General features: G+C 40.3%; 1 protein-coding gene across 1 annotated transcript; it reads right to left on the reverse strand.

Moving 5' to 3' along the window:
• Positions 1–914: 914 nt before the first annotated feature.
• Positions 915–13262, reverse strand: LOC129092447 (uncharacterized). The gene is made up of 4 exons (XM_054600409.1): positions 12981–13262; positions 11090–11468; positions 6455–6660; positions 915–3545 (listed from the first exon to the last, which is right to left on the reverse strand). The coding sequence occupies exons 2-4, from the start codon at positions 11454–11456 to the stop codon at positions 3171–3173; spliced, it is 948 nt and encodes a 315-aa protein (XP_054456384.1). The 5' UTR covers positions 11457–11468; positions 12981–13262; the 3' UTR covers positions 915–3170.
• Between the last annotated feature and the right edge of the window lie 8992 nt (positions 13263–22254).

Here is a 22254-nt window from a genome sequence, read left to right on the forward strand (position 1 = left end):
TATTTCCATTTCATGCAACACATTTCGAAGGGTCATATTTATTATGATAATTTAAGTTACTTTTGCAGATTCAGATTAATAATATTAAATATAAACCAACTAATAAATTATTAATAATTCTGAAATGGGCCATTCTGCATGATGAGTACTTATATTTTTGCTAGAATAAGTTTATTTCGATACTAACTCTTTTGTACTTTTACGTACAATCTTGAAGATCTCCTTTTAGTTGTCTTTGGCGGCACCTATGGCGATAAGCGGTAAATGCACGTGTGTGTTTTGGTTCTCACTTCCCAAATATACAAACAGTGTCTGGAATCCCCTGGATAAACTGTGCAGGATTGCAACACACACACGTTTAAACTACAATTGTATTGTGTGTTTTATTCAGGGGTTTAAAAAAAGTTAGCTTTTTCTTAAAAAAATATTGAACACGTTTCCTTGTGAAACTTTCAGCCCCTGTAGTTCCTGTCTGGTCAGTCGGGCTTGTCTTTTGAGATTTTCTTTGTCAGATTTTTCCTTTTGTTTTAAATGTGAGCAAAATATACTAGCCATTTCGTCAGCAAGTTACTTGAAAATGGATAAAGCCTGTACGACAAAACTTGTTTTAGAAATATTAAACAACCTTTAAGAATTCATTTTATGAGAGTTGTTCCTCAAGACTCTATAATATAACAGATACAAGCGATTTCATATTTTGTAAAATATATATATATATAATTAATAATAATAAAACATATATATATATATATGTCATTTTTGAGTTTTCTTTTAAAAAAAATAAATTGTTATTCAATAGTGAAAGGAGAGAGGAGACAACATGCTAAGGGCTCAGTTTCAAACTCTGCCCGCTGCAGAAATGACTCTAATTTTAATGTTAGACATTAAACAGCAAACAAGTGAATATAGTTGTATCTTTATTGTATAAAAAAGAAGAAAAAAAAGTACAAAATTCATGTAGAAAGTTTACAATAGAAAAAAGTTGAAAAACAGCAAATACACACTGCACGTGACTGACACTGAGCGTTGTTGGTAGAATGGGGGATGGGGGGGGCCTGAACCAGGACCACTTAACGTTACTATGTGATTACAACGAACACGGCCAAAAGCACCGCTAGCGAACTGATCTAAAAACACGAGTACACAAGCAGTAAACAAGCGTCTACTGTAGCTAGCGTCGTTCGTTCTCCGCTCAGCGTCATGTTAGCCGAGCATCTGCAGGTATGACTTTATACATCAAGGCTTTCAGAAATGTTAAAAACAAGGGTCTGTGCTACAAACAACAAAACTGTGTAGCTAAGGCCAAGTGGGAGTGGCCAAGTCAACCGCCACAGCCAATCACTTCCCTTATTTTGAGGCTTTTTAACGTCAAAAAGGGTCCACGTTTCAGTCAAAGGTTTCCTGATATAAAAAAATGAAGTGGGCGCTTTGATCCAGAGTACGTTACAGCACATAAACCAGTAGTTTTAGTAGGTGAAGCACACAGTTTGGGATTTAAATTCACATCAGAAATAATTCCATTTTCAGTGACGGGTTTTCAGTTTAGTCAGTATTGCTAAAAGTCCAATTTTGTCTTCTTTGTGCTTTCAAGAGTATATAGGGAGAATTTTGGTACTTTTCCATCTCATCTGACACACGCTTGGACAGCAAATGCATCACTTTGGTTGCCTTAAACATAGTACCGTTTTAAAATGATTGGGCCATTTTTTTTTATTGCTAGAAGAGGACAAAGAGGTACCAAATTCTAAAGCGGATATCATTTAAAAAAAATGTCCTTTGCTTTTCAAAGGGATGTATCCATTTTCATTGTGTAGTGCAATGCTTTAGCTCCCATATGATTTAATCTCTGTTTTAACAGTTACAACTCAAGAACAACTTAATTCATAGTTTTGATCAGGAATGTAAGAAAAAAAAATACATAACATCAAAAAAATTAAAACCAGAGAAAAAGACAAGCTACAGATGGGCTACAGTCCAAAATAAATTATGCTCTTAATATGAGCAATTCAACATTTTCTCCCAAACTACAGTGAAATTTATAGCACAACCGCAGGGGGAGGGGGGCATTTTACAAAAACATCATCAAATACTTCTTTAACAATCAAAAGATCCAGATTCTATATTTTTTTTTCATTTAACTCATGGAATACCATTTCAAATCCACTGGATTTAAATTCAAACTCTGTTGCCGATGGCCGCTCAGAAAAAAAGATCTCCCGAACACGGTGAACACGCTCGCTTTCATAAGTACTCTTTTAAAGTCTGTTTTATTTAAGATTCATCCCCTAAAAGGATATTTACAAACCATCAAGTAACTATTAAACACTGTCGACGTGGGCGGGGCCAGACCCTGCCAGCTCCAACACTGGCAGTGGTGAACGGAGGAATGTACAGGGGCCAAATCACACGTCTGTCCTCAAATGACCTCAAACCATGCTGAGCCGGAGCATTTGAATTTAATGCAAATGGAACCTGCAAACAAAGCATTTGAAGTGGCTGTGTGTGTGTGTGTGTGTGTGTGTGTGTGTGTGTGTGTGTGTGTGTGTGTGTGTGTGTGTGTGTGTGTGTGTGTGTGTGTGTGTGTTTCTTTGAATGTGTGCGACTGTCCTAGTTTTGGAGATTTAGGGCCTCAACAGAGCGCTGAGTGGAAAGGCACGTCGTATGATTGAATGAAGCCGTCTGGGATTGGGAGAGAGGTTCACCCTGTGGGATATAAAACCCTACTTTTTTCCCCTGCGATGCAAACACAGCGTCCAGTTTCACAGTTTGTAAGACAGAGACAACGACAATCGCACGTCAGACGAAGGTCAAATCAAGTTATGTTTTAATCAAAATGAAGAATCAGAGATATTGATGATTTAAAATCAAATTAAGGAGACACTTTCTCCAGAAGAATTGTGGCTGATATAACAGCTGAACGAAAAAGCTCCCCTAGATAATGAAGACTTGCAAAAACAGGTCATTTTAAAACAGACTCATCTGTGTTGTAGAAATTTTCAAATATCTCTATTTTCCCATTTTGCACTGAAATCCCAGTAAACACAACTTATTTGTTTGACCCACGTCTGCCATGCACACACACAGACACACAACACACACACACACACACACACACACACACACACACACACACACCCTTACAGAGGAGGTGAGAACCGAGACAAAGACAGCTAAAGCAGGTGGCTTTTACAAAATATACAGGTAGGTAAGTGACCGTCGGTCCAACAGTTGCAGTCCGTACCAGCAGACTGACTGACTGACGGACAGACAGACAAGGTCCAGTTTCCACAGGTAGCGCCTTGATCCAGCCGACACCTCGGGGTTCTCCCCAAATTCTTTGTCCCACAAAAAATGTTTTTGATTTTAGTCTGCGTTAATCCTCCGGGGTACAAACGTACAAGGAGCGCAGCAACCAGTCCAGTGATTTTGCGGACGAGGTGGGCTCTCGCTCTACGTGAGCCTGTAGAGAGTGCTGAGAGTCTGGGTGATGAAGTTGAGGAGTCCTCGGCAGGCGTCCCTCCAGTCCTGCCAGTGGGGGCGGCGTGCTGTGAGAGGGGGGGCAGACAGAAAGAGAGGTTAGTCCACACTAGAAGTACCACCAGTAGCAGTTTACATCCATGCCTGGGCAATATGTCATTACTTCATAATTGTATCCTATCAGACATTTGTGTATGAATTCTTGTGGCCAAAAACGCCATAACCTTTGCCCACCAAAATCTAATCAGTTAATCCTCGAGTCAATGTAGACGTTTGTGCCAAATTTGACAAAATTCTCTCAAGCAGAATGGGACGTAATTACAGTGTGGGATTATTCAATATCTGACCTTTTTTGAGGCGCGCCAAGATGCTAAGAAATGCGCATTAATTGACTCGACCTACAAACAAGCTCAAACAACATAATGGACCTGGGCACGTGATCGGAGCTTCATGTAAGTCAATGCTGTCTGCTTTTGTCCCTGTTGGCACGTGAAGCAGCAGCTTTTTTTGTACTCCCATTAAACACATCTCTCACTGTTGCCTTGTTTGTCACTGCAATATATGAGTCTCGCACCTCTTTGGAAACAGCACAATCATGACTTGAAGTTGAGAGAACTCAAAAATGTATTTTGAGCAAGTGAATTACTTTGATAATTTATTTTTACAAAAATTGGGAAACAATGGACAACATTGGTCTCAACCCAATTCATCATTGCCTCCCAGTTTTGCCAAGGACCGCAAAATCGAATGTTTTTAACAGGATCTGATTGGAATTAAAGGTGTATGTGGTACAATATGTTGAATTAAACATGTAATAAAATGTTTTTGATGAAACATCACAAGCCTCGTAAAAGCCTCGTTTTGGCTGCTTTTACTGACGGAAGCGCCGGTCACATATGATGTGTTCAAGGACCGTCGGCAGGATGAAAATTGGATGATAACGTTGGGCTTTACAGCTTCTGGCTATGACAAATGGTGTAGTTTTGGCATTTAATTAAAGAAAACGTGTTTTTCTTTTCACCCCTTTTCGGGGTTCGAAGGGTTAAACGAGTTTTACTGTGACTGTCCTCAAAGTGCTGGTGATGATCAGTGGTGAAACAGCTGTCTGAGCAGCTGAGTCATTTCTGAACACCAGCCAAATGTTAAAAAAAAAAAAAAAAAGGATCATCTAAAAAACTAAATAATGACTACCTGGGCGGAGAGGGGGGGAAAAAGCTGATTATTCTATTCCTCGTAAAGCCAGAGGAAACATGATGTCATGTTTGGGGAGAGGAGTGATGTAGAAGTAGAGAAAGAGGGACTGCATGGCTGCATGGTGGGGAATTATGAGCAACACTCAACAACTTGAACAAGAGGATAAACAAGTGTGTGTCTATGACAAAAGATGGTATTCTGAACCTCTCACGTGCCTGTGGTTAACCCTCCCTCCCTCCCCCTTCCCTCCCCCTCACAATCTCCATCCCTCCTTCGCTCCTTTTGTTTCAAACTGCTCATTTTAGAAAAAGTGCCTGGCTGTTCTTTTCTGCCCCGGCCCCGGTTGTAAACAACACACACAATTTCCCCAAATTCCCCTCGGGGAATACAGCATCTGTCTGTCCTTCTCGTGCACGCACAAGCACACACACGCAGACAGTCAGTCCGATGAGGGCAGCGGTCTCAGTAACCTGCTAAACATGTCTGTAACCGGCACTGTTACAACCCTCCTGAAGGGTGAGTCAAGACTGGGTGACGTCATCTTTGTTTGTGTGCATGAGGCGGGATGGCCAAGGAGAGAGAGAGCAGGAGGGTGTGTGTGTGTGTGTGTGTTTGTGTGAGTGTGTGTGTGTGTGTGTGTGTGTGTGTGTGTGTGTGTGTGTGTGTGTGTGTGTGTGTGTGTGTGTGTGTGTGTGTGTGTGTGTGTGTGTGTGTGTGTGTGTGGTGGGGGAGGAGGTGGAGAGTTGCTGCCAACTCCTCACGCAATCTAGAATACAGGGGGAGGGGAGAGGGAGGGGTGAGGTAAAGATGTAACAATAAAAGGAAGCCGATACACAGCAGTGGAGAACTGTCATTTAATCTGTGAGTATTGTTTGAGCGTGTCAAGTCTGAGTTTGTGGTTTCACACTGTTATTTCTGAAAAGCTATTAAGCGAATAAAGTAATTAAATCCATATGCAGGGTGGATGGAGAAAGAGTGATGAGGACGGAAACTAAAATAAAAAAGAGAGGGGGGAGAAGGTGAGATGGGAGGAAGGAGGAGGGAGAGAAGAAAGGAAGGAATATGGACGACCCTGTGCGTCATAAAGTTTTACTGGAGAGAAGAAGAAGAATCAACAATAAAAAAAGAAAGTAAAGCGAGAGAAAAACTGACCTCACAGCTGACATGGACTCACTCTCTCACACTCAAGTATTGATCTGTCCTCACTACTGCCTCACACACACAGACACACACACACACACACAGACACACAGACTCTCGTGCTCATCCATGCAAGAATACGCTGAACTGATAAGACAGCTGTGTGTTTGTGTGTGTCAGAGAGAGGGAGAATCAATGGGGCTGTGCTGCATTCACAGACACACACACACACATAGAACAAACTAATGGCTCACTGTGATTACACCGAACACTTTTTAAATATTTGTTTTTTTACATTTGGACATCTCATTCACAACGATTTGAAGGGAAACAGAAAAGTGTTCAGCATTCTGTGACACTGACGACCGTTTAAATTGTAAATGAGTAAAGCGGAGACGACGTGACGGCTAATGTTGTGTCTAAAGTGAAATTTATATGAATGAACTAGATTTTAGCCTAAAAGAAAAGCAGAAAAAATAAAAAAAATAAACGCAAAATAAATACGCTCTGGACCGGACTGAACTGCTGAAATTGTCTTTTTTTAATTATCATTTTTAAGTGTCACATATTAACTCATCTACATTAAATACTTACTAAACACACTATAAATGACACATGGAAGCCCTGTGCCCCGCCCTCTTACCGCTCTGTGCAGGACTGTGATGTTGAACTCATCTCCAATGGCCCTCAGCTGGTTGGCCACTCTCCTGACTTCCACCTCCTGCGCGGCCTCTCCTCCAAGGGCTCTGCGAAGCGGGGAAGCCCAGGAGGGGAGCTCGTTCTGGGGGAGCAGGTCCGGCAGAGGTCCCTGCCGGCTGGAGGTGTCCTGCCACTCGTCTCTGTGCGAATCTGTTGCAAGAAGAGACCAAATTCATTCTCACATTGATTCTCAACAAGCGGCGTGCATTAATAGCCTCCTTACACACTTATAGTAGACGGTTCAAGTTAAGGGGGGGGGATCTGTACACACATAGTGACACATGGGCAGGCTGTATAGGCCGGGCTGCCCAGCAACAGAGACCCAACACGTCCAACAACACAAACAATATAATGCACGGACTTCACAGAAATCATCGCTTTCAGGACGTAACAGATGGTGACAACTTGGAATGATATACTGAGATAGATAACCATGCAGGTGAAAAATAATGCAAGCACATGCATGTTTCTGATTGCATAAGTAAGATAAAGAGACTTTGAAGTTTAGTGCATTTGATACATAAAATATCAAAATAAATACCACAAATAGTTACTGCGGCTCCCGATTCTTTCTGTTTCTGTGGCCACACATTACATTACATTACATTACAGTCATTTAGCAGACGCCACACGCATATTTCTTAAGCGGCCTGATGGGGTGACTTATTTTCCTCTTCATGGAACTTGGGAGAGTAATCTCTTAATCTGCTTAATAAGTCTGGTATAGAGTAGTACTGAATGCATGTGTTTGTGTTTGTTGTGTTTACAGACTTTGTGTGATTTTTAAAGCGGACAGGTTCCTGAATCTTCTGTCTGGCCACTTTAACTTGACAAACAGCCCTCAAGCTTTTAGAGGTAATAGGATTTTATGAGAGCTGGTGTGTTTTAAAGCATTTTCTGAAAAAGGATTAATTTGTTTGTTTTTCTTGCTTCTTTAATCAGTTAAACCCATTTTTTTATTCAATGTAGAACAGAGTTACCCTCATAACCACATTCATTAATTAACTAACCAGAGCACTGACACTTCTTCTATATTCTCTTTTCGCATTTTATAATTTATTTTTACATGTAAAACAAAACACATTCTAAAGTACTTCCCAAATTTAATTTAGTGGCATAGAATTAGATTTTTCCCCCACTCACTCAAGAGAGGAGTGATTTTGTTATCTCTCTTGTTTTTTGGATTATCCATTTAACATTTAAATCGTGGGATTTTATTGCATTGGATTCCAATGTCCTTGGAACTGTCTTTCTTATAACCAGTTCTTTTAAAGCTAATTAGATAACCTGTCCTAACCTTTCTACGACACTTGTTTTTTGACTTTGTCCACAGCTTTTCTCTGGAGCGCCCCCTGTCTCTGAGTGCCCGTGGCAACCACAACCCTAGTTGCCACAGAAACGGGCACCCCTGGCAACCACAGCATCTGCTTTGCTAGGAGGATTATGACTGATCCTTTAAAGATGCAGGTGACTAGACAGAGATGGAGAGAGAAAAGAGAGAGCGGCAGAAAAAACCAAAACAAACGGGAAACCCTGGCTTGTTGCCAAGGTAACTCTGAGGCAGCGCTCGTGGAGACGTCTCTATGCGATTGGCTGGCAGGGCGGGGTTCTGAGCTGTGATAGGGTGCAGGGAGGGTGAACCTGTCTGTTTGATTGGCCGACAGACTGACAAGGTGACAGAGAGATCCTGTGACCAGTTAAATTAGGGGGGAGGCAGGAGAGACTGGAGGGTGACCTGGTTGCCGGGTGGAGGGGTGCCATTAAAAATCAAAACAGACTTAACCAGAGAAAAGCTTAAGGGTGAGCTGGATAAAGAATTTGACTTATGCTGTTACTTAACTAACAAATTGACCAATTAACTAAACAAATAGTTGGCAAATGAATCAACAAGCCAACTGACTGACTTAGTGACTTAGTGACAACCATGTCTGGTTGGCGGGTTTACAGATTATCTGGATTTAGTGATTCTGATTATCAACATTTCATTATTTAATAATGCTAAGGAATTATTGATTTTTTAAAATATATATTTGATGCAACTTGTTCACAATGCAGATCAAGAATTCTAACAAAAGAGAACACGTTACACCAGAGCTGGCCTCAATAAGCTAAAATAAATCAATTAAGAATTGTTCTCAAAAACTCTTTCACGCCCTAAACGGTTCGACACCTTAATACCTCTGTGATTGCTTATCTGAGGTATGATCCAAACCGTTCCCCTTCCTGACTCGCTGAATGTACCAGAAACAACATTCACCGAAGGTTTGGAGAAAAACTCATTATATTCAACTTAGATTTTTAAATTATCTTGAGGCTTTTGCTCTTTGTGTCTCCTTTTCGTTAATACTTGCGTTATTGATTTGTATCTCTTGTAAAGCACTTTGAGCTGCATTTTATGTCACAAAAGGTGCCACTGCGGCTGTGGCACGAGGTAGAGCGCTTGACCCGCAACCACAAGGTCGGTGGTTCGAACCCCTCTACAGGCAACATGCCGAAGTGTCCTTGAGCAAGACACCTAACCCCAAAAGTTGCTCCCCGGGCGCTTCATTGCAGCCCACTGCTCCTCCGGGATGGTTCAAATGCAGAGAACTGAATTTCCCCATTGTGGGACTAATAAAGGCTTAATTATTATTATTATTATTATTATTATTATTATTATATAAATAAAGTTTATTATCATTATGATAATATTCATCGCCTGATAACTGACTAAAAAAATAACTAATGAACTATTTACACTGACTGTCATCTGACTTATTTAATTAGCAGATTCATGTATTATGTTTGACTTATTGATTAACTAGGTTGTTGATTAGCTAGCAGAATAATTGACTTGCTTACTGACTAGATAACAAACTGACTGTTTGACTGTGTGATTAGTAGACTGACTGATAAGCCTGATTAACAAACTCTAAGTCCGACAAACTAAACCAACCAACAAACATGACTAGCTGACAAAATAAATGGCTTAAAAGTGAGCGTCCCGACTGAACGGCTGCATTTATAAACAACTGACTGACTGACTTGACTTTGTGCTGCCTGGTTGAGCGCCCTAAAGCAGGAGGAAATGCAGCACAATGTCTTTGTGCTGCAGCCAGACCTGCTGAGGACATGTCTGAACATGCCCGAGATGCACAGCTGACCTGCAGCTGAGAGGGGAGGAGAGGTGGAGGAGAGGTGGAGGGGGCGACTCCTCTCTTTACATCGTTACAAATCTGTCACAACATGGTGGTTCAGTGCCAATCGGAAACCTGCCTTTCCTGTGCCGCCGCCTGAATTTCCCTTTCTACTAGGCTTCCAAAATCCCCCCTCTGGGACACAGAAGTTCAGATTGACTCTACAGTGAATCACCCCCCTCACTTTTCGCCCAACTCAAATAGTGAGAAAAAAATTGCAGACAGAGAGAATCACTGGCCGACGGCAATGGTGGCAGAATCTCTTTAATGGCGAGAAACAAACTGCTGGGGAGGGGGTGAAAATGAAGAAATTAAGATATATTTCAGCTTTTATTCCCCAAATTAAACAACACTTAAGAGTGCCAGCTACTTTAATACCTCTCTTTGAAAACACACAGCCAAGAAATAGCGCAATGGCCATGAATATACATTTTTTCCTGTCCATTAATCCCTTACTTGTGACAAAAGAAATTTAAAAAAATAGTTTCTGTATGAAGTCATTAACAGTGTAACCCCCTCTCCTCAGACATTGAACATTGTCTGGTGAACAAAACCGGTTTGAGCAGTTTTCTCTCACAGTGTAATGCTGCAGCAGCACAGTGGTCAGCTGGTAACGCGAGGCTCAGAGAGACTCATGTTTATCCATGTGAGACAGTTGTAACACATCCCTCCACCTGTCTGCTGTCAACACCGCCCAAACAGTCTCCTGTCATGGAAACACTGTAAACACACATAACCGATACTCTCCCGCCAACTGATAACTTATGGGTGGAGGGTCTGAAAGGCAAACTGTGCGTGGGGGGCGAGTCACGTTTTCCGCAGGAGAAGCTTCCTCCGCTGCTGATCATCTGCAGCTTGTTCCATGCAGCGCTGAAGCAAAGCTCCCCGGTGGCCCTCGCTGTGGCAGGCTACATGATTACTGATGCGCTCGGTGTTGCATTTGCTCCCATTCTTGGTTATAATGACACCATTCTACAATTCATATCCTATTACTAATATAAATATTTATTACTATTACGATTTTTATCCTCCTCTTATCTTTGTTTTAATTATGACAATTAAACTCTTGATAAATGTTACTTGTATAGCACTTTTCTAGTCCTCTGACCACTCAAAGCACGTTGACACTACATGCCATCATTCACCCATTCATACACTGATGGCAGAGGCTACCATGCAAGGTGCCACCTGCCCATCAGGACTTGAACTAACCATTCATACCAATTCATAGCAATATAGGGAGCAATTTTGGGGTTTAGCGTCTTGCCCAAAGACAAGTCGACATGGACAAGCGGTGCTGGGGATGGAACCTCCGATCCTCTGATTGAGGGACGACCTTGCTCTACCACTGATACCACCGTTATTATTTATTATATAATTACAAGTGAATGCTTTTATCTTACCTGACTGCTCTCCTGTGAAGGCACTGGGTGCTGCATCGCCTCCACCCCTCCGATTGCAGAGTGGCGAACGAGGAGGTGTGGGCGATGGCGATAACGCAGGTGACCTCCGGTGGGTCCGGGTCTCGTCCTGGTCCTCCGGGTGGGGGTAAGGCAGCGGGTACGACAGATAGAGAGCCTGCACAGGGTGCAGGTGGTGGTGGTTACGGTGGCTGTGGTGTGCGACGCCGGAGGTAGTTGTGAGCAGGCCGGGGCAGTTGTAGAAGGGGCGAGGCAGCTCCATGCCGCAGGTGTTGTGGCGAGGAAGAGGGTCGTTTCCTCCTCTTCCTCCAGTTTCCCCAACGCTCTCAATGGTCTCTGCGCGGGCCATCTCAGTGGTAGACTAAAACACACACAGACATGCCACTTATGTTAACAAATGTCAAAACATGCACTAAGGTGCTTTTAAACTGTAAACTGCAAGAATCATTTTGTATCATACTTTAACTTTAGCCTATATGCTAAACTCCATAAATACATTTAGAAACAAAATACACACCAATAGGTTAGAAATGCACAGCGAGTTCTTTTGATTCAAAACAAGTTTTAGCCACAGATTGGTGAAAAAAGTTTATACCACAAATAATAAATATTTTAAACAAAAAAAAAGGAACAACCATTTTTGACAACAAAAAAATGTAATATAACATTACATGCACAATAAAGAAATAAATAATACATTCATAAAAAATGAAGTCACCACAATGCAAATAAAAGGTTTACTCGACAACGAGTTGTAAGATAAGATAAGATAAGATAAGATAAGATAAGATAAGATAAGATAATCCTTTATTAGTCCCGCAGCGGGGAAATTTGAAATTTGTCTAAAGTAATAAAAGAAAAACATGCGTCCATTAAATATATATATATATATAAATTACATTACATTACATTACAGTCATTTAGCAGACGCTTTTATCCAAAGCGACTTACAGGAAGTGTATTCAACATAGGTATTCAAGAGAACTACTAGTCACCAGAAGTCATCAGTGCATCTCCTTTCTTAAACAAGCATCTTAAAGCATAAACCAGAGCAAAAGTATAGTGCAGAGGCAGATTACTACGAGAACAATAATTGCAACAGACTAATACGAATATAATAAGTGCTACAAACCACTACGAATAGGATAAGTGCAGTAAACTAATACGAATTCAATATAAATAAAAATGCACATATCATTTTTCTTTCTCCACTTCCAGTTTGACCCACAGCCTGTAGTGTCTCCTAGCGGCCACTAGGGGGCAGCAGCGGGCCCCGCTCAGGAGACACTGTTTGTAAACAGATCCTCACGTTTTAACTGCAGAGTGTTGATGTGAAGGAAACACAGCAGATAAAAGTCTAAATGAATCCTCGATGGAGCATCTCATTAGTAAAAAAACACGTTTATTTTGGGTCAGGATAAATGAGAAAAGGAGTAAAGATATGAAATAAAGAAGCCTGACATTTAAGATGTACAATTATTATTATTATAAAAAATAATAATCTCTTGGAAGGTGTCGACGATTTTCTTTAAATGTTTTGAATCCTCCTCCGGTTCCTTATGCACAAACACATATATTATATTATATTATTTTAACATATATCACAAGTCTAAACTCTATTTTATTTTTAACATTTCTGCATCTACTCTAAGATTAAATACACTAAAGATGATAAGAAATAAAAAAAGGAAAAATAAGAGTGTGGAGCTGAGGTCGGAGCTGACAGTCGGACAGATGATGCAACTTTTCACTGTCAGATTCTAAACCAAACTTCTGCAGCTTTGCAGCTGATTTAATCCATTTACAGTTGTACACACCTGGTTGTACACACCTGGTTGTACACACCTGGTTGTACACACCTGGTTGTACGTACCTGGTCTATGTGAGGCTCCGTGGTGAGGCTGTCTGCAGGTCAGTCCGGCCGGAACAGGTGGACATCAGAAGGGATCAAAACAACCGGCGAGGAGACGGTGCCACAGGTCCACTCCGGAGAGAAGCTGTCATTCCACGTCGAGCTTAATGTTTGTTTATATTTAGTTCTGTTCTGTTCTGTTCTGTTCTGTTAACCCATCAGGACGTCAGATGTACCGGGTAACGGAGAACCTCGTCCTCGGTGCGGTTCTCTGTTGGAGCACTTCGGTCTGAGCGCGGTTCTCCAGCCTCCAGACGTTTTGTAAACACAGAAGAAGAAGAGCTCACGTCCGGTGCGGATTTTCAAAATAAAACCCCCCAAGTAATAATATAATAATAATAATGGATTTTATTTATATAGCACACTTTAAAATACAAAGAAATCTCAAGGTGCTGCACAGGGTAGAACAATCACAATAATCAAATATAATAATAAAGCACTAAAAACAAACTAAAAAATCAGAAAAATTAAAATTAATTAATTAATTTAATCATAATGGATTTTATTTATAATAATAATAATAATCAATCCTTTATTAGTCCCACAATGGGGAAATTATTTCTCTGCATTTAACCATCCCGGAGGAGCAGTGGGCTGCAATGAAGCGCCCGGGGAGCAACTTGGGGTTAGGTGTCTTGCTCAAGGACACCTCGGCATGTTGCAGGTAGAGGGGTTTGAACCACCAACCTTGTGGTTACAGGACAAGCGCTCTACCTCATGTGCCACAGCCGCCCCAATATATATATTATATAGCACACTTTAAAATACAAAGAAATCTCAAGGTGCTGCACAGGGTAGAACAATCACAATAATCAAATATAATAATAAAGCACTAAAAACAAACAAAAAATAAAATAAAAATTTAAATTAATTAATTAATTTAATCATAATGAAATCTAAGAATATCTATTAAAACTGAACAACCACCCAAACACAAGCAATCTAAATTATCAAGACCTTAGGGGAAGGCAGAGAGGAACAGGTGAGTTTTAAGATTTGATTTAAAAGCGGTGAGGGAGTCTGAGGCCCTGATCTTCTCCGGGAGCTTATTCTATTGAAAACTGAAAACTTGAAAACAAGTGAAACTATTGAACCAAGTGGGATCTTTCAATTATTTTACAGACTTGTTTTACTGACTTTTTACAGAACAGTGGTTCTCAGAGGACAGCAAATCTTCAAAAATCGAAATATCTTGTAGAATATGATGCACTACTGTATATTAACTACACTACATTATATAAATGAACTAAAATGCAACATACACATAAATGCAGCAGTAATATTAATACAGAACCTTCATATAAAATAGTAAAACGCTGACATGGAACCTTTTACTGCACAGTACTACATCAGTACTGTTGTTTTTTTATGCTTTAGGAATATTTAGTTGATATTACTTTCACTTGTGTCAGGTTTGGAATGCATGATTAGTGATCTGAATGGATGAGGGGTAGTAAACACCTGGGTTATGTTTTTGTGTAAAGATTAGCTGAGATTTGAACAGCCCTTTTACATAAATTATTTACGCTTGATTGTATTCATCATGCTATGAACTTTGTCACATCCCTTGGTAAACAGTTTGCACATTCCGCACAAACTGTTTCATTTTAAAAACAGATATATTGTGCATATTTTTTTCCATTTCATTAACGTTGCTTGACTTTTGCAGTACTTTTTATTCTTACCGTTCTCAAGATACTTGAGTTAATACATTGTTTCAGACAGTGAGAACGATAATAATATTGTGTGAATCAGTGAGAAATATGGGCAAATTAAAAGGAAAACATGAATACAACCTGTGCATCATGTATGCTAGAAATGTAAAAGTGTGTATCAGTTTTACATATGACCATGTACGTCATATGTATTTTTTCTCATCTACATATTGGCACCAATATGCACTGTGTTTTTTTAATACCAGTTAAATTTGAATTTCCTTTTATTGTCCTGATGTCTTTTCAACTCCAGTTAACATGCTTTTATTTTGATGTCCCAATCACAGAGTCGTCTGGTGGACTTCCTCCTCCTCCTCTTCCTCCTCCTCCTCTTCCTCCTCCTCCTCCTCAACAAGTGCTGACATGATCCCCGACAGGCTGTCACACTTTCTCCCCCCCTCCCCCACCTAACTTTTTATCTCTCATCTCAGGACACAAGACATTTCCTCATCACGTGATAACTCCACACGGAAATCAACAACACACACACACACACACACACACACACACACACACACACACACACACACACACACACACACACACACACACACACACACACACACACACACACACAGACACACACTCCCCCCAGATGGTTTCCTCCTGATTTCCTTCACAGTTCCACACATCTGTAGCAGCAGCTGTGAACCAACACAATGTGATCCTGAGTCAGCTTCCATTGTGAGGTTTTACTTATTATTGTTAAAACCATTACCGCCCATAATCACTTCTGACAGTTGTGATATAGTTTCGCATGCAGTTCATGCAAAGAAAGATAAACCTCCATTAGTCCGCTCTAGAAGTGTCTTGGATTAATTTGCAAACTGTCCTATTGTGTGCAATTGCAGTCCTGTGGATTGTTTATTTTTTCTTGAGGATTATTAACATTTTCATGAAATAACAGAATACAAAAAAGCTGAAGTTAGTTAAGTAACATTTCAATGCATTTCAATGCTCTCAAGAAAAAGCAAGCAGGGACGTTTGACTACAACCCGAGCCTTGTGCAAACAGGGACTCAGTATTTACTCTTGACAAACTGTGATTAGAGTCCAAATGCTTTACTTTTTATATGGTCTGCAACTGAAATGGTGACAGTGAAGTGTGTTGATTCAACTGTTGTAACTAGTTTTTTTTAACCCCTAGTAAAAAGTTCTGCATTTAAAATCTTAAGTATCAGCGTCAAAGTACTAAAAGTAAAATAACTTATAATGTACCATGTCCAATTTCAGAATCCTGTACATTATATTACTGTATTCATAACTATTGATTCATAAATTCACTTTAATGTCTCAAGCGGATTAATGTGGAGCTAATTTCCATGATGTAATATACTGCACTGTACTATCAAAAATGCTAAACATATCTGAAATTAGATACTCAAACACACCCACACAAACACACAAAAACACTTCAGACCCGTGGCACTACAAATAGATGTCAGGTGAGATAAGCTCACCTTGGCAGTGAGTGTGAGATGAAGAGGATGAAGAGGAGGAGGAGTAGGAGGAAGGCAACAACAAAGAACGTGATGACACCAGGGATGACATTGCTTGTGATGTTGACGAGGTGATGTGGCCAGACCTTATGATATGGTCCATCCAAAACCATCCATCATCCCTTATATATGTATATATATACATAACATATGTGTATAATATGTGTATATATATACATGTTACACATGTTTTTTTTTGTTTTTTTTAACTGCACTTAATTTAGTTACCTTGCATTTACAGTAACATATAATATTGATTACTGTCCTGTAATTCTACTTTTATTTGTGTTGTTTTGTTTTTGTAAAAACCTGCAGTGGCAAAAAAAAACATATTGTAGGGAGAGATGCCATATACTGGAACAATGTTTTAAGGAAGCCTGTTTGAGAAAAGTAAAAGAGGTTTTGAAAGAACCCAATTCAGCAGCGTCTGCAGCAGTGTGTTGTCGCTGCTTCGAAAGAGTAATTAAATTGGTTTATGCAAAAATGGCATTTTGAAAAAGGCTGGGTAGATTTTAATATCAGAGTTTCATTTTGACATAGAGGTGAGATGTTTGGTGTTGTGTCTTTTTTTGGCTACTGTGTAGTTTTGACACAATGAACCAAATTCCACAAGAAGTGTGGTAGCAATCACAAAAAAAGTTAGACACGGAACAAATTATAATGGTTAACATAAATATTATGTATTTTAAGAAGTGTATAAATACATAGAATTTTCATCCAGTCCAGTGAACACATTATTTGTTACATCTGCACAGATGTTGTGGCGCTGTGTGATTGTTATCCAGCAGGATGTCTTGCATTATTTATGGGTTAGAAAAGTGACACACTTTTAATGAGAAAGCTTCTCCTGTTTTTTTTGTCTTTGGCACCAATTCATTTAGTGCTCAATGTGAAATATATGCTTCAGTGCCGAGTATTTCTTTCTTCATAGATGTTATAACCAGGACATATGGTTCCTGGTTATAACCAAAACTATCTTATTTTAAAATAAGTGAAATCTTTTCGTCGTTATCATGTGTGATTTTTGTTACCTGTTTTTTAGTTTGCTTGTTTTCTCTGAATGTTATAGTCTAGGAGAAGATTGATTAAAAAAGCAGATCTGCTTCCACTTTAAGCCAAAATCCAAACACGTTTGTGTGTTAATTAGTTTCTCTAGGAGAGAACTGTGATGGCTACACAGCCGCAGATTCTTTGAAAATGCAAACTGAATCTGTGCAATTTAATATAAATCTTTTTGATGGCATTTGCAGTAGACTTTCTAATCCCAATATATAGCATTGGCTAAATATATTGTAAACAAGCTGAGTTATAGTGTTTGATTTCAGTTAATATAAGATTTATTTTTAGTTTATAGAATATGATCTAAACTTAGTTTCATACAAATTCTCATTATTATCTACCCAAGGTGTAATGGAAGGTGTTGCATGCATTTGTGTGTGCATCTCCCCGTCTGTCTACAGCTAATCTGGCATACTGCTATTGAAAACTGCACTTTGTTTTAGGTGGCCTGTTATGGCTGCAGGACCTCTCCTGGTTGCAGTGACTCACACAAACTCAAACCACCTTTTATTGTTTGTTTTTTATACTGACACTCCCTGATTGCTGACTCTTCACTTAATACTCTTAAGCGGCCCCTGGCCATATATATATATATATATATATATATATTATGAGTGCTGTAGGCTGCAGCACTCATATTAGTGATTTTTCATGAGAGAAACCTGCAGTGAAGCCGCAGTCACAACAGCGGCCTTATTGTTCATGCTTTTACACCCTCTCTGGTCTGAAAACACTGCATAACATTAGCATCCCAAATTACTCCAGAAACCCCCGCTGTCTCGACCCCCGACTCTCAGATCATTGTCTTCTGAGCCCGCCCCCTCAGCTGCAGGGCATGAGACAGGGGCGGATCAGCTGAGCTGGTCGGAGGCTGTTTAATTGGCTGGAAATGGCAGCTTGTCTCAAGACCCCCCCCCCCCCACACACACACACACACACACACATACACTTCCTCCAGCAGCAGATTGATGCACACCCCTCTGTTTTGGGAGGAGACGGGGGGTGGTATGGGGGTGGGTCCCTCTCAGGTACATGCCCAGGCAAACATCCTCTGCCATCTTTGAGACAGACACACTTTTCATGACATGTGGCCAACAGTTAGCGTGTAGAGACTAGATAATGAATGCTAATGGGACTCATGATGGTAACCATCAAAAATCCTGTTAGGGTGCTTTTGTTATATTGTTATTTATTTTGAATAGCATGATTTATGTTCATTATCATAAACTGTCAAAAGTCCACAAAGAGACACAGAATCTGAATTGATTGCAGCATCTATAGAAACAAATCGAAACCTCAGTTTTGAAAAATTGACCCATTTCCTTCCAAGATATAACCTTCTTTTTTCTTTCTGTTATTTACGTCTTTTTGTTTTTTTCTTCTCAGTATCATCAGCTGGGAGCTGCAAAGCTCCATTTCCATCATTTTTGAAAATAACAACTTACTATGTCAAAGCCCAGTTTAACCAGCTGTCCCATTATATTCAGCCTGCACTTTGGACTGGTGGACCCAAGTTTTTTATTACACAATAATTGTTTCATAGGCAACTGTGTTAAGATGTGTCTTTCATTGATATTCATTGTTCCGGTACTAAATATTATTATTCCAGCCAGGATATAAGGAGATCAGTGGTGTGTCCGTGACTGAGTGTGTTACTGAAGGTGTGCTTGCATGTGTGCATCGCTTTGTTCCTCCACAGCTAATCTTGCATACAGGTGCAGCAAACTACATAATCTGTTGGGTGGCCTGTTATGGATGCATCCTCAAGGACCTCCTGTGGTTGCGGTGACTCACATTCTATCAAAACACCTTCTATTGTTTCTTTTATACTCTTGTTGACTGCCATCTGACTCCTCACTCACTTCTCCTAATCGGCCCCCTAGTAATAAAACAGCTGAGTGCATCTCTGCCGCTCAGCCACAGTGGGAGGGGAACAGGCTGCTCTTGTTTTGTAGTGTGTTTGGCTAACGGCTAACGGCTAACGGAACTACTGTGTACACACTGTTGAGTGCAATGCAGTCGCCAACAGCGGACAGAACTAAACACACAGCTGCTGCTGCTGCTGCAGTGAGAGACAAGTCTATCTTCGTGTGTTTGATTGGGGCATAAACCTCACGTTTACTCGCGTATTGTTGAAACAAAATAGGCTTGAAGCCTAAATAAACGCTTAAAGTTGCACTTACGCCGGTGAGACATAGCTGAGACGGGTGGTTAGCGGGTAGCAGTTTGTATCTATTCAATCAAACATTACAGCAGTTTGTATTGCAGTTACAGCTGGAAGAGATCTGCACTCTACTGAATGCACCATTTTAGTTTATACAGTTGAGGTTTTCATATCTGTGACTGTGCCTCCTCCCACCAATCAAGATGTTCATGTTGTGATCAACTTTGATTGATTATCTTAATCTAAATTTGTTTTATTCATAAGGTGTTTTGATTCTGATATCTTTATTTATGTAGAGTCACGCAACATGAGAACAAGGGCAGGCTAAAGGGTCAGTCACACATCAGCACCCAAAACACCTGCCCATGCCAACGACTGATGCCACCCGAGATGATGTCATCCCCTGGGTTTTTGGTTCCAATCAGCATCACCAACATTGTCTTCTGTCTTGCAAAGTGTGTGTGTGTGTATGTGTGTGTAAGTGCATGTATGTAACCCGAGTGCAGCTATGCAACTAGAGAGACATGACGGCACCAGATAAGGTTAACACACAGCTCTCTGACACTGTCTCTGTGTTCACCTGCATCTCAGTCTCTCTCAAACACACACACGCACACGCACACACACACACACACACACACACACACACACACACACACACACACACACACACACACACACACACACACACACACACCATGCCCATGCCTTGATAGACACCTTAAACATGTAAATGACATCTGGCGCCTTGTGTCTCTCCCGTGTAGAACCAGGTAACTCCTTCCTCCCTCTCTCTGCACTTCAGTACCTCCTAATAGTTTTAATGTCCAGTCATGAAATGCCTCCAAAAACTAAGAAAAAACAAATAAAATTTTACAGTAAACCAACTCCAGAGCGGTTTCCATGATTCTACAAAGTTAAAAAAACCCATGCTTTTAACTTTGAGACGATAAACAGCTTAGTGCTCCCTACTCATCATGCACAAATGCTGCACATCTGATTTGAATATAAGAAATTTGTTTAAAATCCAGACGGTTGCAAAGACATTGAGTTACACACGTGACAAAGAGTGAGGTGATTCTATCAGTAGGCAAACAGTATATTCCACGTACTGCAAACGCAACTGATTTCATAATGTCTCTGCTAAATGTAATTGTAATACTTTTGTTTGCTTTTTTTATCACAAAGAAAATATGTTTATGTCATTGCAGACTAAATATTTTGACTGCCTGTCATTTGAATGGAGGGTTTTTATTATCTGTGATTTGAGGGAAAAATTCACTAACAGTTGGGTCCTTCTCAAAACACATTAATGAAACTGTAAAACGTGTTGTTATTAGGCTTCGACCTGGGCTACGTTGTTATTTTCTTAATTTCTTTTTCAGGATAACAGTGTAAACCATAGAGTGGTGTTTGTTGACATGGATGCTGCCTCCTTGGCAGGTGAGAGAAATCCCCAACAAGTGTGTGTGTCTGATATTTGTCCATGTGGTAACCAAAACAGAAGGCCTCAGCATGTGTCCCTGCAACTGAAAGCTGAGCCAGTGTTTGGGTTGCTACAATGACATCATCGGTTTCACCCTCACCTCCTCCACATGTCCACCCAGTCCTCCCTCCCTCCACGCGGGCCGCTTGTTAAGAAACATCTGAACGGGGAGGGGGAAGTCTGGGGCAACAAATCCTGGTTCCTGACGCATTCCGTACTTGGTTTGTGCTGGACTTGAATCAATGACCCTCCAGTTCTCTGCGGACTGAGCTACTGCTTCCTACAACCTTTACATCATTACATAGCTCTTTTAAGTCATTAAACCTCTCTTTTAGTCTTTAAATTTCTCTTTTTAGTCATTTAAAGTGTCTTTATAGTCATTAAGTCTCTCTTTTTACTCTTGTAATGTCTCTGATAAGTTATTTAATTTGTCCTTTAATCATTGAGTATCTCTTTTAGTCTATAAATGTGTCTTGACTAGCAGCTGTTGTGTAGTTAAATTCTGCATTTCATAATTCTATGCTGTCTATGCTTATTTTGTTCAAGTTCAAGTTTACAAATAACTGTAAACGAACCAAAGCATAAATGCTCTTCAGTACGACAGAGACTTCCAGCCACCAGTGTGAGAACAGACAACAACCAAACCCAGGTGAAACAAGTGATAGACGTGAGAGACTACATTTGTCTTATTGAGTGCATGTAGAGGAAGATCTTAGGCATCAAGCACAGCCATTTATTATGAAAGATACTTTGTATTAGTGTGGTTGTAGCCTGAGATTCTTCCTTTCTTTCCTTATGTATCCCTTCCTCCCCTATCTGTTCATTTGGTTGTCCCTGCATCCTTTTATTTTCTGCACAGAAATCTTTAGACACACACAGTTTGATTTCATTGTGATTTCAATGTCCTTTGTCTTGTAGTGTTTCATTTTATGGCATTTTAATCCACAACCTTCCTCTTATCCCCCTGGATATCTCATTTGTTAGTGCCTTCATTTGTTTCTCGTTGTCCCCCTCCCTCTCCTTTCTCACCTGCATCTCACAAATTAGCTCCCACTGCTGTTGTGATAATTATCCGCTAAAGAGCCACCGCAGGAGGTGGGAGAGTCAAACCTGGCTCTGTCAGTGGGTGACATCGGAGGCACAGGTAAAGGTAAAGTTATCTGAGAGGGCAGCCCAAAGCTCACTGATACCTTATCAGGCGTACGTTGTAACGTAAGCAGAGTGCTGATGGGGCGAAAAAAAAGGTTCTCTATGTTTGTAACCAGAGATAAAATGAAAATAAGCTTTGCTGCTAGTTTCTATGATATAAATGT

The sequence above is a fragment of the Anoplopoma fimbria genome, chromosome 1 (genome assembly GCF_027596085.1).
Source record: "Anoplopoma fimbria isolate UVic2021 breed Golden Eagle Sablefish chromosome 1, Afim_UVic_2022, whole genome shotgun sequence".
In the NCBI taxonomy this organism is placed as follows: Eukaryota; Metazoa; Chordata; class Actinopteri; order Perciformes; family Anoplopomatidae; genus Anoplopoma; species Anoplopoma fimbria.

What these genes read in the sequence shown, in the direction of transcription:
- LOC129092447 (XM_054600409.1), bottom strand. Translation starts at nt 11,456, where the DNA reads ATGGCCCGCGCAGAGACCATTGAGAGCGTTGGGGAAACTGGAGGAAGA. An exon ending in CTTCACAGGAGAGCAGTCAG is followed by an intron (nt 6,661 to 11,089) that starts GTAAGATAAAAG and finishes TTCTTGCAACAG; the next exon opens with ATTCGCACAGAGACGAGTGG. An exon ending in TCACAGTCCTGCACAGAGCG is followed by an intron (nt 3,546 to 6,454) that starts GTAAGAGGGCGG and finishes CCCCTCTCACAG; the next exon opens with CACGCCGCCCCCACTGGCAG.